The sequence below is a fragment of the Crotalus tigris genome, unplaced genomic scaffold, assembly GCF_016545835.1.
Source record: "Crotalus tigris isolate CLP2741 ecotype Arizona unplaced genomic scaffold, ASM1654583v1 scf7180000017545.3456711, whole genome shotgun sequence".
NCBI classification, from domain to species: Eukaryota; Metazoa; Chordata; class Lepidosauria; order Squamata; family Viperidae; genus Crotalus; species Crotalus tigris.
In genome coordinates, this window is record NW_024096464.1 from 3,334,015 (window position 1) to 3,352,556 (window position 18,542).

Below are 18,542 nucleotides of genomic sequence, written 5' to 3' on the forward strand. Positions count from 1 at the left end.
ATTTAGTTATTACCAATATCCAAAAATTAGGTAGATAGGTTTGATTTTTAATTACAGCCTTTATTTTTTTCCAGTCCTGGGGCCATAGGCCTTACTTTTAGGACTATGGCAGCTAGAACAGAAGATTATACTCTGGGTCATTTGTTAGTAGCCTTTTTTATCATTTGGGGAAAAAAACAAAAGCTTTAATTTAGAACAAACATTAGCATGTGGATACTAGAGCTGCTGGTGACTTTTCTACAGCCTTAAAAATGTTTCCCTGATTCCTACTTGTTGCAATAGGTCTTTTTATTCCCCAATTGGGGTACTCTTCCAATCATTGCAGTTCCACTATGCATTTGTTTATTTTTTTAAAAAGAGGTTAATTATGTAATAAAACACAAAAGGTTTCATATTAATGTGCATATTATCAAATGTACACATTTTAGTAATATGTTCTTGTACATATACATAGCCTAGTACTAAACTATCAAACATGATCAATTTGGTAAAATGTATGGAAGCCTAGCCACAGGCAGGTGCTTCCATCAATCCTCTTACAGCTTAGTAAGGTGAGTTAAGAAGTAGTACTAGACTTGGTAAAAGCAGCCTGGGGATTTTTAATCAGTCTCAGCTGGTTGTGTTTGGGCATCACATTAAGCCCCTGAAGTGAGATCACAACCAGCAATCTATATGTTCATATTCATATTAGTAAAGTTGGAAGGGACCTTGGAGGTCATCTAGTCCAACCCCCTGCTCGGGCAGGAAACCCTACACCATTTCGGACAAGTGGCTGTCCAGTCTCTTCTTAAAAACTTCCAGTGTTGGAGCATTTACTGCTTCTGGAGGCAAGCTGTTCCACTGATTAATTGTTCTCACTGTCAGGAAGTTTCTCCTTAGTTCTAGGTTGCTTCTCTCCTTGATTAGTTTCCACCCGTTGCTGCTTGTCCTCCCTTCAGGTGCTTTCGAAAATAGCTTATTTCCCTCTTCTTTATGGCAGCCCCTGAGATATTGGAATACTGCTATCATGTCCCACCTTGTCCTTCTCTTCGTTAAACTAGACATACCCAATTCTAGCAACCGTTCCTTATATGTTTTAGCCTCCAGTCCCCTAATCATTTTTGTTGCTCTTCTCTGTACCTCACCAGCATTCATCTTGCAGTCTCTTAGGAGAACCAGCTTGCGCCACTACAATTCCGTGACCAAACTCCCCCCAAGATTTTTAGTGTGACAGAAATAAGAGGCTTTAGACACCCATTTTGTTCCTTATCATTGCAGCTCAATCCAATATTTAAAAAAATGTAAACATATTTTCCACTTAAGGATACCACTTTGTAGCCATTCAGTCAGAAGCTAAACAAGTGAGCAAATGTGAATACCAACTTTAAAGAAATATATCGAGATGAGAAGAGTTGAGTTTCTTAAGGGAGGACTCTGAATGATGATGCCTCCATTTTTCTCATTGATTGGCTGGGCTGCCAAGCTCAAAGGTTGAGGACTGCTGTTCGAAAGGGGCATTTATCACTAGAATAATTTGATAATTTGAGTCTGGTCATTTGTGCCTCAAATGAGAACTGTGGGTTGTTTCGTTCAATCATCCATTGGTGTTCTGACCTGACTCCCCAAACACAATAGACACACCAATAAATCTCCAACATTCCTTTTATTTAGGAACGCCAGCAGTTTCACACAACTGTCTGTTAAAGTTTTTAGTTGCCTCCAAACAACGGAGTTAATATCAGTCTCTCACCACACTTGCAGCAAGAGTCCTTCAGGCAAGCTGGCTCTTTTCCAACATAAAACACATGCACACACTCAGAAGGCGCTCCAACTCCCAGCGCCACAGGATCCGAGGAAAACTCCAGGAAGTTTCCAGACAAGAGTCCGGAGTTCCAAATCGAAGTGGCTGACTGGCTGGGAGAAGAATAGTTGTCTGCCACACCTATTCGTCTCCACCCCTGCCTTTTATCCACAGCTGAGTGAGGGGCTCTGTTAGCAGCGGTGACTCTTCCACCCCAAAGACCCGCCCATAGCCTCTCGCTGTTGTTCTCTCCTCAGCCTCCGCCATGCCCACACATCAATCACTGGCCCCATGTGATCCTCCTCTCCTGAATCACTTGGCTCAAGGCAGGAGGTCTCAGCCTTTCCATCTGGGGGCTGTCGGACGCCCTCTGTCCCTGGCTGCAACCGCTCCATTCCTTCATCCCCATCGAAGCTTTCAGCTGGCCCTGACACTGGGCCCGACACCCACTCCTGTGTTTCCTCCTCTGAGTCAACTATGGAGTCCTCCGGGGGCCGACAGGCCACAACACTTGGCTTGTTTTCTTAGTTGCCCACGATATTCTCAATGGTCAATGGTGGAACCAGCCTTGATGGGCCAAGACATTTAACAAACCAGCTAAGATGGCCAGGAAGAACCTGGCCTTTTTTTTTTTCTTGTTCCACAATGCTCCAGAATGATGCTCTCTTTGATAAGTAATAGGAAATTGAAATAAGGGCAGAATCCACTAGGGGAGAATCTTTTCAAAGAGCTGTGGGCCTTTCCAGGATGGAAATATTGGCTCTTTCCCAAGTATGCCAGCTGTTGGAACCATCCCAGAGAGCCAATATGACAAGCAACTAATATTCATTAAAATCCTTAGTACTGTAATCTGGGAATTACTAATGAATGCTATCAAATAAATGGGAAACATCAAAGTAGCTTGAAATGCTACTCAGCAAGTGAACATCTAGCCCAGGATGAAACTTAGTATATAATTTTTCCCTTGTCAATCTTTCTCAGTTTCTTTTCTTCTTGTGTTAGTTTCCTTAAGAGTTAGAATCATGTAAACTTAGGTCACTGTCACCACTGCTACATGAGCAGCATTGACTGTTAGTTGGCTTTCGAATATAATTCAAGTTCTGATTACTACCTAGAAAGCTCTGCTGTATGGTATAGGGCCTGGATATCTGGGAGAACCACTTGTCTCTGTTTCTGCCCACCTAGTATGGTCCAGCAAAGTGGATGCACTCCAGGGCCTTTCTTTTAAACATTGTTATCGTGTGGGACTAAAGGGCACAACCCCACCCTTTGGAACAGTCTCTCCCAGATGTAAGGACTGTGCCATGTCTCCAGGGTTTAGAAAGCCCTTAAGATCTGGCTTTGGTCCCTAGATTTGAGAATGATGTATTAATGTATTATTGTTTTTTGGGGGGGGGCTGTTTTGTTTGATTTGTGCAGCTTATTAGATTGTTTCAGCCTGGGCTACCTACCAGTATGTGTTCTTTTATGGTTTATCTATTTTTATGGATTTTGTATGCTGCTCAGAGTCTATTGAAGTTAGGTGGCTATAATAAAACAAATCAATCAAGAATGAATGAATGAATGAATGAATGAATGAATGAATGAAATAAACCCCACTTGGCAAGGCTTAGGAAAAATGTCCACAGGGCTATCTTTTCTCAGCTGCGCACCCCAGCTGCAGAAACTCCAAAGCCTGACCTGCACAGTTTGATTTTATTTTTCAATAACAACATATGTTAGGATTACTTTCCCAGTTGTTAGAATAGGCTACATAGAAGAAATATTTTCATTTACTGTAATGTTTTTAAGCAACCTCTCTGAAAGTAGGAAATAAAAACATGCATTTAAAAAAAACCAAAAAACCAGCAGGCTATTTTTGCCCAAGGAGATAGCAAGATGCATAGCAGCAGTTTAAGCTCTTTAGGGAACAGCTGAGTCTATAATCCCATTGAGCACTGGATGACATTGAAACAAATAAGTCCACATGTTTCAAAATAGTCAGTGAGAAGGCTTCCCCAAACTAATATGCAAACATTCAGCATCTTCAGCCAGAGATTTTTGGTGAGCAGTCTATATTTGTTGTAACGAAACAACAAGATACTTATAACATTTTAAAGTGCAACAGATCAAAAGGCCAACACAGTGCTAGGCTGCATTAAGAGAGGGATAGAATCAAGATCATGTGAAGTGTTAATACCACTTTACAATGCCTTGGTAAGGCCACACTTGGAATACTGCATCCAGTTTTGGTCACCATGATGTAAAAAAGATGTTGAGACTCTAGAAAGAGTACAGAGAAGAGCAACAAAGATGATTAGGGGACTGGAGGCTAAAGCATATAAGGAACGGCTGCTGGAATTGAGTATGTCTAGTTTAACGAAGAGAAAGACGAGGGGGACATGATAGCAATGTTCCAGTATCTCAGGGGCTGCCACAAAGAAGAGGGAGTTAAATTATTTTCCAAGGCACCTGAAGGCAGGACAAGAAGCAACGGGTGGAAACTAAGCAAGGAAAGAAGCAATTTAGAACTAAGGAGAAACTTCCTGACAGTTAGAACAATTAACCAGTGGAACAACCTGCCTCCAGAAGTGGTAAATGCTCCAACACTGGAGGTTTTTAAGAAGACACTGGACAGCCATTTGTCCGAAATGGTATAGGGTTTCCTGCCTGAGCAGGGGATTGGACTAGATGTCTTCCAAGGTCCCTTCCAATTTTACTATTACTATTATTATTATTATTATTATTATTATTATTATTATTATTATTATTATTGTTGTTGTTGTTGTTGTTGTTGTTGTTATATTTTATACATTTAATGCAGAGGACTTTGTTGACAACAAACATCATCCCGGGGGGTATCCTGCCATCTTAATCAAAATAATGAGCTTTGATCCCATTACATTAAGTTGCAACACAATTAACACAGTCGTATTTCATTTGCCTCTGATCCTGTTGGGTGTGTGTTCAGAGACAAGTTCCATTTAAAATGAAAATATGATGAGAAACTAGACCAAGGAAGACTCTTACTTCTGAAATCATAAAAAAAAAGCCAGACCTATTCGCCTAGATCAAGGGTAGGCAACCTTGGCTCTTTTATGTATTGCAATCAGCATCTCTTAGTAAAGGTGCCTTTTCACTTCAATCAAATGGAGTTTTATTTCCTTAAGGGGTCAGACTTGGGCAGATCTTTTTACATTATCTATATATCTGTCTCTCTCTCTGTGTGTGTGTGTGTTTACATATACTCATAAACTCTTCTGATAGATTCCTGTATTTGGCTCTTCCTTAATCAGCCACCTACCGGATTAAATATTACATTTTGATCATCTTTCCTAAAGATGCTTTGACCCCTCTCCTTTCCACTTCCTTATAACAATCCTCTACTATAAATCATGTTAGAAATTGTGGCTTTAATTTACATTTTAATGAGCAATGTTTTTTTTTTTTTAGCATTTCACTCTTGACTACTATTTTTTGCATGGACTCAGCAGTACTGAAATCATGAATTCACCTCTTGATTTATTAAGGTACTTTATCGCAAAAGATTGTGACATGGTGCCTCAATGTGAATCACCTTTCATACAATAAGGCAACTTTTATACTTAGCTCTGCCTCTTTGCCTTCTTTTATGGAGCATCTATTACTCCTCCCATCTCCTTCTTTGTCATGTCTTTCTACCTCTAGTCCTTTTGCAGCTGAAGTTTCTGCACTGGGCGAGATAGTTCAGAATTCTTTCACAGTTTAACATAAAGCATTTACAAGCTTTAGTTCAGACACTCTTCACAACTTCAGGGAGTTTCAGATAAGACAGCTCTCAGCTGGTTACAGAGTCCCTCCCACTTTATTTTTCTAAATCCAGAGTTATCCCTCTTCATTAACTGATAATGTATTCTCTTCCCTTAGGACATTTTTGCCATTTCATAGCCAAAATTCATGACCCCAGAAAGTGTAATACTAGGTCAGTGGTGGCGAAGCTATGGCACGCGTGCCAGAGGCGGCACTCGGAGCCCTCTCTATGGGCACGCGTGCCATTGCCCCAGTCCCGCCTCCCCCTGTGGCCCTCCTCCTCACCAGCAGCCTCCCTGGAGGAGAATCGCCCCCGGGTGCAGCCCACACGGAACAGCGCAGCCAAAGATATAGCCGGGCAGCAGGGACACAACTCTGCCCTCGCACCCCATAGCCTGCAGATGATGCTGCGGGGTGTGGGCAGAGGGCGTGGCTGCCATGGTGCTGCAGGACTGCCTGGGTGATCTGCTGCGGGCCATGGAGGCGGTGCGTGTCCCTGCAGGTGGGCGGGGCAGGGGGTGGGTGGGGGCGGAGCAGGCAGGGTGGGAGGTGGAGTGGGGGTGGGGGGTAGTTTTTGGGCACTCGGTCTCTAAAAGGTTCACCATCACTGTACTAGGTTGTCATAAGGTACCACCTATTTTACACGGGTGGTACCTTATGACAAAAAAAGGGTCACAACTTGCACCCTTACTCCCTCCAGTTCTATCTGCTTTATCCTACCACCCTTATGTATAGGAATATGTTTGCAAGCATATTAGAGTTGTGTGTGTGTTTAAAGAGAGAAAGAGATAACGAAGATGGAGATGATGCGCATTAAATTGTTTCAATTCCTAGCAACCACATGGATAGATTTTCTCCAAGATGACCTGTTCTTTCAGGTCTCTCAACACTGCCACTGTAACTGAATCCAGATATCTTGCTGCTGGTCATCCTTTTTTTTTTTTTTTTCTTTCCAGATTTCCCAGCATTAGAGCTATTTCCACTGAAGCCCTTTCCAGAGCTTCACATAATTACTGTTATGTCCAGAGTCAGATAATTTGAGCCTGGTCATTTGTATCTTGAGTGAGAACTCTGGATTGATTTGTTCAATGACCCATTGCTTTTCTTGGCTATCCATGGTAGTCTCATGAGCTTTCTCCAACACTGTAGTTCAAATTCATCGATAAGTGTTCATATCCTGCTTCTTGAAATTGCAACTGGTTTATATCTGGTTTTCCGGTCTCTTTTCAAGGTACTTCATGCTTTGAAATTTACTTTACTTTTGAGAATCAATTGAGATGCAAAGGATGCGGCTTCCTTTTAGAATGCGTGTTAAATAATAATTAAATAATTAAGAGGGATATGATGTTTTTTATTAACAATATATTATTTCTGTCCTTTGTTCTTTTTGTTTCAAGATATGAAAAATGTAAGTGTTGGGATGGTTCATATGAGGCAAAAGACTTCAATATATAAGTGTAATTAACTTTAAGAAATTTTTAACAGGTAAAAATGTTTTCTTTTGAATATTGAGGAGGAAATAAATTTAAATGAGAACTTTAAGAACAGGATCTATGATAAGGTGATCTAAATAATTAGAAAAGAAGCTTAATAATGAGGTGGAGGATATTAGTAGATATTTGTTATCTTCTAAAACTATCAAAAATGTACTAATTTAAGGTTGATAAAAGAGAATATTATTGGAAGAAGAGAAAATCAAGGAAAGCTACTATATGGAATATGGAACTATAGAAACTAACTGTTATTATTTGTAAATACAAACCCAGACAACACACTGTTTACCAAATATTAATAGTGATATGTGAAAAAAACCCAATAAAATGTATTTTTAAAAAATAATTTAAAGAATGTTAATGATTCATGTAATTTTACTTTCATTCCATTTTAAAATCTGTTTTTGTGCAACCCCACAACTTGCCCTTCACAGAGTGCAACCTCACTTCAGATGATATCATAGAAGCAGAGTAAATCATACTTTAAATTGACTTTATATCAAATGGGTTTTTAATGAAAAACTGAGAAGTTAAATGTGGTGCATTCATAGTCTAACTCTAGTGAAAGGAAGAACCAGCAATAGTCCAGCCTCCTTTCTCAGTTGCTAAATGTGTATCATTCTCTAAACTGGGGTTGCTTGAAAATGAGGTCTTCCATTGTGCAATTCACCTGCCTCTACTATGGAATTTCACTGGGATGCAGGCTATATTATCTTCCATTTGTAACCTTCCGTATCTTTCTTACTTTTTACCATAGAAAAACCCCTTCTATGCTGCCAGCATTCCCTCTGTAAGGGCCCTTGCTATCCCCTTGCCACTTGGGATATCAAAAACTCTCTCTTTCTTTAAATAGAAAATGTTGAAAAGGTCAAAGGAGGAGATAGGGGCTGACAGGAATCCTCTGACGCACTAGGAGTAAATGTTTAATCAGGATAAACTATATTTGAGAAGCATGCCTTTGAATTCAATATGTTAAATAAAATGAATATTTAAAAGACTGATCTCTTTTTGTACAAATACCTTGATAAGACTACGTTTCTAGCCTCTGCAAACATTAAATCCTAAAGCGTGACTGCATTTCTAACTCTGAATCCCAAACCATTTCTTCCTTGCTCACCAGTTCAGATCTGGATCCAAAATGAAACTTGAGTTTTCTACTGCTTCTTTCAATCTGTATTATTCAAGGGAAATCAAAAGCTTACAAGGCTGTTGATACACTATAGTCCAATATAGTGTATTTCTTCTTACATAGTAAAATGCTTCTTCTGTATTAAGCTATAGCTTATCATTGTGAAAAGATTAGAGAATGGATACCCAATACTAATTTTTTATACTGCAAATGTTAATTTTGATAGATCCTTATCCTTGCATACAGGACCACTTACAAAGAGATGGCTCCTTTAGATAGGATATAAATGATCGATTCTTTCACCATGTAGACAGCTTTATTATATATCCAGTAAACAGTTGTAAAGGGTATGCGTAATTATTAAGAGAAAATGATAAAGGGAAATAAAAAATAAAGTCACCCCCTCCCTTCAGATATTCATACTGAAAACATGGAGCCCTCCAGTAGTGTCATATTTTGTGAGTGACAGTAGGCCCCATCTAGGTAACTCCCAGTTTACATGTTGAGATGGCTTACTTCCAGAGTGACCCAATAGGGCTGATATCTTATTTTTTAAATGACAAAAATATTTTATGTTGGCATGAGCAGGCTAGCGAACTGACCTTATAATGCTTGTTCACAGAAAAGAGCTATTTTTACATTAATTTTAAGCAAAAAGAAAAAAGAAAGAATACTTTTGAAGATTCAGCAAGTAGAAAAAGCCAGAGCTTTATTCCATTTCCTCCATCTTGTTAAGTCAATGGTCAAGCAGATCAGGATGATAATTACCATTCTCTAGATCGGGGTGGGAAACCATGGCCCTCTTATGCCTTGTAGACTGGCTCAGGAATTCTGGGAGTTGAAGTCCACAAGTCCTAAAGGGGCCATTGTTCCCCACCTCTGCTCTAGATGGATGAATTTCATCTTGTAGAATTTCCAACAATTGCTTTGCTAACTGGGCAGCTCAAGGAATTAAAGTCATGTTTCTGGCAGGCTGCCCAGATTGAGAAGATTAGCCCATCTAATGTGACTCTCCAAATGCATCCTCTCATTAATCTTTTGAATGCCCCACCATCTTTTGTTAATGGTCCCGACTCTTATTATTTCTCCTTTCTTGCCTCTTTTGTACACGAAATACATACTAGTTGAGAATGAATTACCTTGGCACTAGTAGGTGACAATTGCTTTGCTGACATAATGTGCTATGCCAAAAGTCCATCTGCATGTACCACAATTTTCATGCACACAATTGTACATGTCCCATTAACAAAAACACTGTTTGCTGTAATAAAGTACAGTAAAGCCCGAAGTAGCTGCCACTTTGTATTTGTAGAAGTATATTCATCACAAACTTGGTCATAGGTTATGCATTCTGTTTTCCATACACATCCTAGGTTTGCGTAGTATCATAGTGACATTGATATAGTAGGGTCATGTATGTTAACTGGATTTTTTTCAACATGTTTTGTTTGGTCATATTTTTTTAAAAAATAAGACTGAAGTATGCTGTCAGAATGTCTCACATATAATTTAAAATGTCATGCCCAATTTATATGAATAGACAGCTTTGTAAAATGAAAAAGTTCAATATAGATTCTTGCCTCCCCATCCCACTGCTCCAATTATTAAAGGTATTTTTTAAAAACCCTGCTCTTTCATTAGAGATTTCTTCTGAAATCTCTACTGGCAGCTTCTAATAGCAACTGCATCCCTTTTTCAAGAAGGTGCATTTGCCTTTCCCTGGTCCAGTTTTTGGGAAAAGATATTTGATTCAAGGACTTTCTCTAGCAGGTTGAAAAGATCTTTTTTTTTTTTTTTGCAGAGCTTTAATAAAACCCTAATTAAAAATAATACAGATCAAACTTTCCATAGCTGTCATCATGAAACAAAATAAGACATTATTCAAGAGAATTGTCACTGAAGAAAGTAATAGTCAAATGACCATACCCACTTGAAAAGCCCAGGATTACTTGCCTCACCCACCATTAACATGAAACATGCTTTCCCGCTTGAATTTTCCTAGAGATTGTCCTTGTAGATGGACATCCAAAACGCATGGAGTACTGAAATGTTTTTCCAATGCTTGCCTTTAAATAGAAAGAAGGTAAGCATTAATAGAAAATGGAGTGCAATTTTATGGCAAAAAAAAAAAAACCCAGTATCAATTTCTAATTCCTTGGATGTGGGAGAATCAAGAAAGGATATTATCACTTTCATGCTTCTTGTGAGCCTGGCCAAAAGTTCAATCAAACAGAAAAGAGCTGGAAGTGACCTTGGAGGCCTTCTAGTCCAACCCCTGCTCAAGCAGGAGGCCCTATACCATTTCAGACAATTGATTGTCCAGTCTCTTCTTAAAAACCTCCAGTGATGAAGCACCCACAACTTGTGAAGGCAAGCTGTTCCATCGGATAATTGTACTCACTGTTAGGAAGTTTCACGTTATTTCCAGGTTGTTTCTCTCCTTGACTAATCTCCATCCATTGTTTCTTGTCCTGCCCTCTGGTGATTTGGAAAATAAGTTGACCCCCTCCTCTTTGTGGCAACCTCTTAAATACTGGAATACTGCTAACATGTCCCCCCAAGTCCTTCTTTTTTCTAGACTAGCCAAACCCAAACCCTGCAACCGTCCTTCATATGTTTTAGTCTCCAGGCCTTTAACCATCTTGTTTGCTCTTTTCTGCACTCTTTCCAGAGTCTCAGCATCTTTTTTTGTAACGCGATGACCAAAACTGGATGCAGTATTCAAGGTGTGGTCTTACTTAGGCTTTATAAAGTGATACTAATACACATGATTTTGATTCTATGCCTCTGTTTATACAACCAAGGATTGCATTAGGTTTTTTGGCTGCTACTGCACACTGATCACTGATCAAGTGATCGTCCACTAGGACTGCTCAGTCACTGGTGGGTCAGAAGGAGGAGGAGGAGGCAGACTTTGGTCTAAATCCAACTAAAAAACCCTCATACAAAGGGTATGCATCTTAATGAGGAATTTAGGAACTATTATATGATTCAGTGTTGTCAAAAAGTTTGTGTATCTTTATTAATTTATTGGGACTTATATGTTGCTCTAATCCAAAAGAAGTTCCTTGGATGAAAGACTACCAAACCAAAGGAGCCACTGATCAGATACACTGTACCCTTTGATAGAACTAAACAATATTCATTTTCACAAAATAGTAAGACAAAGTGCCAGAAGAACTTGGCATGGTCTCTGATTCTCTGGCAAATAAGTATAAAGGACTGAGAGGAAGACCGCGTGAACAAAAATACTTTTAACAACATTCTTTACAAATTGTTCTTCATTCATATGGACAAAGCAGACTTTTTACACTACATATTCAAGCAAAGTAGTTTCATTGCAGACAGGATAATTGTTGTGAACAAAAGAAAGTAAAAAGAACACAGTAGCAAAGAAGAATTTGAAGACACATTCATTGCATGTGATACATCACAGAAACCAGCAGAGGGTGCTGGCGATCCATAAGACAAAAATTCACTTGCAGTGTTTCTCAACCTTGACAATTTTAAGACATGTGGACTTCAACTCCCAGAATTCCACAGCCAGCAATGCTGGCTGTAGAATTCTGGGAGTTGAAGTCCACATGCCTTAAAATTGTCAAGGTTGAGAAACACTACTTAACAGTAAACCTATGAAATGATTCAATACAGATTTTAAAAAGAATGTGTTTACCCAGCTTCAAACTTCCACCTATCCTATGTATAGTAAACCTTCAAGATCCACAGTCCAAAATCCATTGTTGCAACTCACTTTGCTTTCCCTAAACATTAAAAACATTAAAACAGCCAGGACCAAGAAATTAAGAATATAAGCAGTGAGCTTCCTGCTGGACTGGACATCTAATCCCAGTAGTCTGTCCTCACAATGGTCAACTGGTGGGTACCATATTAAGAACACTGCACACAAAATATATTCCAAAATCCTCTCTTGTTCCAGAATAATGAACTGAAGGGAGATTCCTTTTGAATTGGGGTAGGGGGGAAACTTCCTATCAATAGGAACGATTCATTCAAGGAACCAAAAGTTCAGGGCAGACTCCGTGCGTTGGAGATGCTCAAGGCAGGGTTAGACAGCTATATTGTGACTGCTTTATTTTGTATTCCTGAACTGGGGAGAGGTTTTGTCTCATTTTTTTTCTCCCTGTGAACACTGGATATGTTGACTAAATATGTGTACATTAATGCCCAACAATATCTGGACAGCCATAAAGTCCCTACCCCCATTTATAATTTCATACTGCTGATTTTACACTTCTTGAATATTCCCCAGATCAGCGATCCCCAACCTTTCTAGCTCTGAGGACTGGCAGCAGCGGTAGCGGCCGGGGGGGGAGGAGATGGTTTCATGCCACTTGCGCAAATGGAGCTTCATGCGCTCACCAGATGCTTGTGCGGCCCGGTTCCCAATGGGATGCAGACTGCTAGCAGTCCATGGACCAGGATTGGGGATCACTGCCCTAGATTTAGATCATTTTCTCATCACTGAATTACAACATTTTATAAAGAACCATCCAGTAATCTCTATAATGAATGTAATGAAGGCAGACCTTACATCACTTAACAAAGACTGGTTGGTATTAGCAATAGCAAGAGCACTTAGACTTAAATACCACTTCACAGTGCTTTACGCCCCTCTCTAAGCAATTTACAGAACCAGCATATTGCCCCCAACAAACTGGGTTCTCATTTTACCGACTTTGGAAGGATGGAAGGCTGAGTCAACCTTGAGCCGGTGAGAATTGAACTGTTGAACTGCTGGCAGCTGACAGTCAGAAGAAATAGCCTGCAGTACTGCACTCTAACCACTGTGCCACCAGGGCTCATTAGAAAACACTATAAATGCCTGGTGAAGAAATAAGTGACAAATATGACACCCAAATACACAGATATGAGGTTCTAAAGAATGTCTATGTGCAACCATTTTTGGCTTACTTAAAAAAGAAAAAAAAACTGGGCAGAAATCTAATAGTCATCCTGTAACCAACAGAAAATCACTGTGTAATTTACATTTTATATACAGTATATTAAACATTTTTTCAAGTCCAAGCAATCCTCAAGATTTAAATCACAAGTAGATGTTCAGTTTTCTTTCCAAATTTCAATGGTTGTTCTTCTTTTCTTCAGATTACTAAAAAAAAAACCAACCCTGTATTATATGTAGACAATTTTTCTCTTCTTCTTTTTTTTTTTTAAACAAAGTGCAAATGTTGTGACTGCCACTTCTGCTATACTGGGTCTTGCCAGTCCCACATGTTTTCAGATGGCCATGCATCCTATCCTTCCATTCATCCATCCATGGCATATCCTCTTAAACAAGACGTCCTACTGAAGTTGTAGACAGAGAAGAAAACAAAAGGTGATAAACCAATTAAATCCTATTAAAAGTAATTGATTGATTAAGGGAGCAAGTTAGGCGTAGGTAGCAGGCTAGAAACCAGGAGACTGTGGGTTCTAGTTCTGCCTAAGCACAAAACCAGCTGGGTCAATCACTGTGTCTCAGCCCTAGGAAGCAGATAATGGAAAACCACGTCCAGAAAAGCTTATCAAGAAAACTTCAGGGACTGGTTCAGGCCAGCAGTTAGGAATGACCAGAAGGCACGAAAAAAAAACACAGTATAGTTCACGAGACATCACCCACTGAACAGCTAATGAGGGTGATACTGATAATAATAATAATAATAATAATAATAATAATAATAATAATAATAGTTGGAAGGGACCTTGGAGGTCATCTAGTCCAACCCCCTGCTCAGGCAGGAAACCTTACACCATTTCGGACAAATGGCTGTCCAGTCTCTTCTTAAAAACTTCCAGTTTTGGAGCATTCACCGCTTCTGGAGTGTTCCATTGGTTAATTGTTCTATCTAGTCATGCTATTCTTTCTTTTATAACTTATACCAAGGTAAGTTCTTATTTGAAATACAAATCTCTTTTTATATGCATATTTTTTACAGAGAAATGCTTTTTTCAGGCACATATCTCACAAAAAATATGTGTTTATGATTATATTACTTTAAAATAATGACAATCATTTACACTTTTTTTTAAAAAAAAAAAATCTCTTAATTGCCTCCCCACTGCCCATACCCTCTTGGGTTGAGAAAAGCAGGATACAATGAAGCTGTAAAAAGCAGCACAAAATTAAAATTAGTATACAATCATGTAGAGAATCAAACTTGTCACTAATTGTGGTTTTAAAAATTCTGTATTTTACAATGCTGTTTCCTTTTGTTTTTAAAATCACAACTAGTGACAAGTTTGATTCTCTACATGATTGTATACTAACCTTAATTTTAATTTTATGCTGCTCATTGATTAAAAAGTGAAAGAGCATAACTTTGCAGGATCCAATCTGGTTCAGTCACCGGGACCAGAGGTTTAGTCATACAGAATACAGAATAATAAAGTCAGAAGGGACCTTGGAGGTCTTCTAGTCCAACCCCCTGCTCAGGCAGGAAACCCTATACCATTTCAGAGAGATGGTTGTCCAATCTCTTCTTGAAACCTTCCAGTATTGGAGGATTCACAACTTCTGGAGGCAGGTTGTTCCACTGATTAATTGTTTTGTGCTTTTGGACTTGTGCTGGAGCCCAATGGATCCGAAAGCTCAGAAAACTAAACCTCTGTTCCCAGTGACTGACCCAGATTGGATCCTGCAACATTAATCTGGGACATGTATATTTGCCTTCAGTCGAGCATAATTTTGTGTAGGTAACTGCAAACTTCTTTTAACGTATTCCTAATAATTGTTTCCTTTATGCTGCTCAACTAAAAAGCAAGCAAAATTATTCTTTGGATATTATTGAGACAATGTATGTAATTCAAGTACACCAGGTTATAAAGTGTGTTATAATGTAAATAGTTAATAAAAACCATTCAATAAGGCCTTTTCAAATCAGAACCATTTGAAGAAAGATGTAAATCGAGCCTCCTTTTCTGGTTTTCTTGACCTCTACTCTGAGTTGCATCAGCTTAAAATGTCCCCCAAGGGGCAGGTTAAGAAAGATCTAGGGATAGGAAGGCAATCAAAACAATAAAAACTACTTACTGAAAGGATTAACTCCTTGCCTTTTTCCATGAGGGAAGCTGCCAATGCCGCCTGCAAATATAAAGAATATTCTTTTGTCTGTTAACTCTAGAGATATTGGTCCTGTGATTGCTTTACACTTTAAGAAGATACAAAGACTAATCTGCCTATGATACCTGAAATACTTCACATTAGAATTAGGAAGAGCATTAAACCAATTTCTTGCCTGGGTTATTTTAGTTTTAGAAAAGTAGTAAATGTAAATCCATATAATGAGCAATTCCCTCAAAGGACATCACAAGGCCTATTTTATGATAAGCATCTACCTTACTGAGATCAGAGAAACAGCAATGAACATTATTAAATTTCTTCAAAATAGGAACTCAGTGGCTTCTCCTGGGCAATAAACTCATTAATATCTGCAGAAAAATAAAATGGAAACAGCTGGGCCATTCTGAATATAGGACAGATCCTTTCGTATTAATAAAGGATTTTGTTTCATTTTTCCCCCCCCAAGTTGGTGTGTCTCCAGGCTAAGGGTAGATTGAGGCAGGGAGAGCAAGAAAATTGCCACTACAGAGTCTTTCTACAGATGGGCTGGGCTGCAAGTAAATAATTGCACAGGACCCAGTGCTGTATAAAGACTGGTCTTTAATTACGTCCTAGAAGGTATAGGGCAGTGGTGGCGAACCTATGGCACGCATGCCAGAGCGGCACTCAGAGCCCTCTCTGTGGGCACATGCGCCATGCCCCGGAGATGGCAACCGTCCCTCTTCAACCAGCCACCCGCTAACTCGCCGAGGCCCCACATGGTTGGATGCATCCCAGCACCCATGCGCTCGCTGGCCTCTGTGTGCAGGGGCCGATGGTGTCAGGCAGCAACTACCCTGGCCCAACTCACCTTGCCCTTTGACAATGGCACCCCCACCCTGCCTTGCCTCACCCCGCAGGACAAACCTTCTTCCTACCGCCCCACCTGCCAGAGACCCCCTGGATCTCCCCCAACCCTGCCTGGCCCCCACAGGCATCCCTCCCCATGAGCAACATTGAGGTGATCACGCCCACCTTGGCCACACCCACCCAATCTGCTATGACCACCACAGCCATGCCCATCCAGTGGGCCACACCCACCTGGCACCCAGTGATAACTAAGTGGGTTTTGGGTTGCAGTTTGGGCACTCAGTCTCTAAAAGGTTCGCCATCACTGGTATAGGGGTTACAACACACACAATCTAGAAAATCCATGATTGTACAAGTGAATTATTAGACCCAGGGAATCTGTACTTAGCAATATGCCTCAGGATGGGGCTTGCTTAATGTTCACCCTAACACATCATGGTTTCAATCCAAAGAGAAAAGAAAAAATAAATGTAAACAGTAGCATTTCGAAACGAGTTATACAGCTGAAAAATCTTGACTCCCAGTGACTGCCTAGACAGGTTCATGGAGTCTTCCCGACAACCTTTTTTACAAGTGGTTTGGCTTTGCTTTCTTCCTAAGACTCAGAGTGACTGGCCCAAGGTTACCCACCTGGCATTGTACCTCAGGTGGGCCTAAAACGTACCATCTCCTGGCTTCTAGCCTGAAGCTTTAATCACTACACCAAACTGCCTCTCTTGAAAGACATTATGAGGCATAATAACTTTTTTTTAAAATGGAACTATTTCAAGGGAAATCTGCACTTAACCAAAGAAGTAGAACCTGTCTCCAAATGACCAAGATTACCAGCTTCTTGGCCCTTTTTTCCCTCCCCCCCCCCATCCAAGAAAAAAGCCACTGGGTCCCACCAAAACAAAACAACTTGAACAATAAAGCAAATCAGCCGGAATTTTAAAGCCAGTTGTTAGTTCATCCTACTCCATAAAAGACGCACCAACCTTCTTCCTTCCTGACCCCCAAACAGCCTTTCAATTCCTGTAGTGAGATGGACTTGTCTTTGTTGAGATCACAGTAGTCAGTGAAGCGTCGTGAACATTTCTTGGGCTTGGCTTTCTTCTTCAGGTAGCGCTTGAAGGGTTTCATCTCCCTTTTGTTGATGTCGCTGCTGTTATTGCTATCCAGCTGACTGAAGTACCAATGTACCACCCGCTCTTCCAGGGTATGGCTGGGATCAGGCTCAGAGAACCTTGGGAGACGCATAATGGTATCAGGCCAGATGTTTTTCTCTCTCACACATAGACACATACAAAAAAGAAACACAGACAAAATCTGGTGGCCAGATCTTTAACACACTCCTGTCCTTATAATCAACCCTGTCAGAGGTCTGCTTCTAGGGACAGCTGGACCTCTTTCTTCCAGAAATGTTTAGGGAAGCCTTGCATGACCACAAAAGACTGAAAAAGATACAAATTTAAGCAGCTTCTAATTCAACCAACCAAACATACACCCACACCCACTTCTGAGATAATGGACATTACAGTGTTTTAAAAATTCTGAAATGAAATGAAAATGCTAAGTGGAACTTTGTTATCGTCTTCCAACTATCAGTGAAAATGCTTCCTCTGCAGATGGAAGATGTTGGATACAAAAGTGTCTTCAGTCTAAATACCTATCTTAAACAAACTATCTGATGCGAATTTCAAGAGGCGGCGAGTTGTTGCGTGAACACTGTTTTGTGAGGGGTAAGCAATGTAAGAAGGCCATGCAGGAAAACGGTGGAACAGGAAGAGATTTGCACACATAAACACACAAAGTCTGTGTTAATCAGCATCATTTGTGATCTTGTCTTCCGCGAGATTAATTGAAGGTTAACATCGTGGTTCAATGTAACCCAAATGTAGAAAGAAAGAAAAACTAGCACACAAGAGTTGTTTCGCTTACAGGCTATAAAATTCAGATCCAGCAAGATTCCAAATAGAATAGATGCATGAACCTAGACATCATTTATCTGTCTAGTACATATTGTTCATGAACAAAGATTAAGATATAACATAATCAGTGCCATGTATAGATTTAAAATATTGTGCACAGACACATACACACATGCACACACACAAACACTTTAATGCTATCAAGAGCTTCAGAGGGATGTTTGAGAGTGATCCTGTCTCCCGGGATCCAACAGGGTTAGAGGAAAGTGGTCTTGATCCATTGGGGAAATTTTAACTTGGGAATGGGCTAAAGAGCCGTTTCCCCTTCCACACCCCCTTCTTTTCAATTGGTACCCTCCATCGGCAATAAAATAAAAGGAAAAGAAATGGGTATTATTGGTGCCAATTCTATTTTCTCACATTATTTTGTATTATATTATTTATCAAATTCATATGCTGCCCCTCTCACTGATAAAGACAGCTCCAGAACACATACAGGTAGTTCTCCACTTACAACCACAATTTGGACCAGAAT

General features: G+C 39.9%; 1 protein-coding gene across 3 annotated transcripts in view; it reads right to left on the minus strand.

The window, feature by feature from the left end:
* Window positions 1-12,867: 12,867 nt before the first annotated feature.
* Window positions 12,868-18,542, minus strand: part of SMOC1 (SPARC related modular calcium binding 1) — a 77,142-nt gene continuing 71,467 nt past the window's right edge. Inside the window, exons 11-13 of one of the 3 annotated variants that reach the window (XM_039334499.1) lie at window positions 17,075-17,322; window positions 15,219-15,269; window positions 12,868-13,492 (exon numbers count right to left, since the gene is read on the minus strand). In XM_039334499.1, the coding sequence (XP_039190433.1) occupies window positions 13,479-13,492; window positions 15,219-15,269; window positions 17,075-17,322 (313 nt within the window). In that variant the 3' untranslated portion in view covers window positions 12,868-13,478. Of the gene's footprint in view, window positions 13,546-15,218; window positions 15,270-17,074; window positions 17,323-18,542 lie in introns of all 3 variants that reach the window. The other 2 variants (XM_039334491.1, XM_039334482.1) reach the window with 2 other exon arrangements.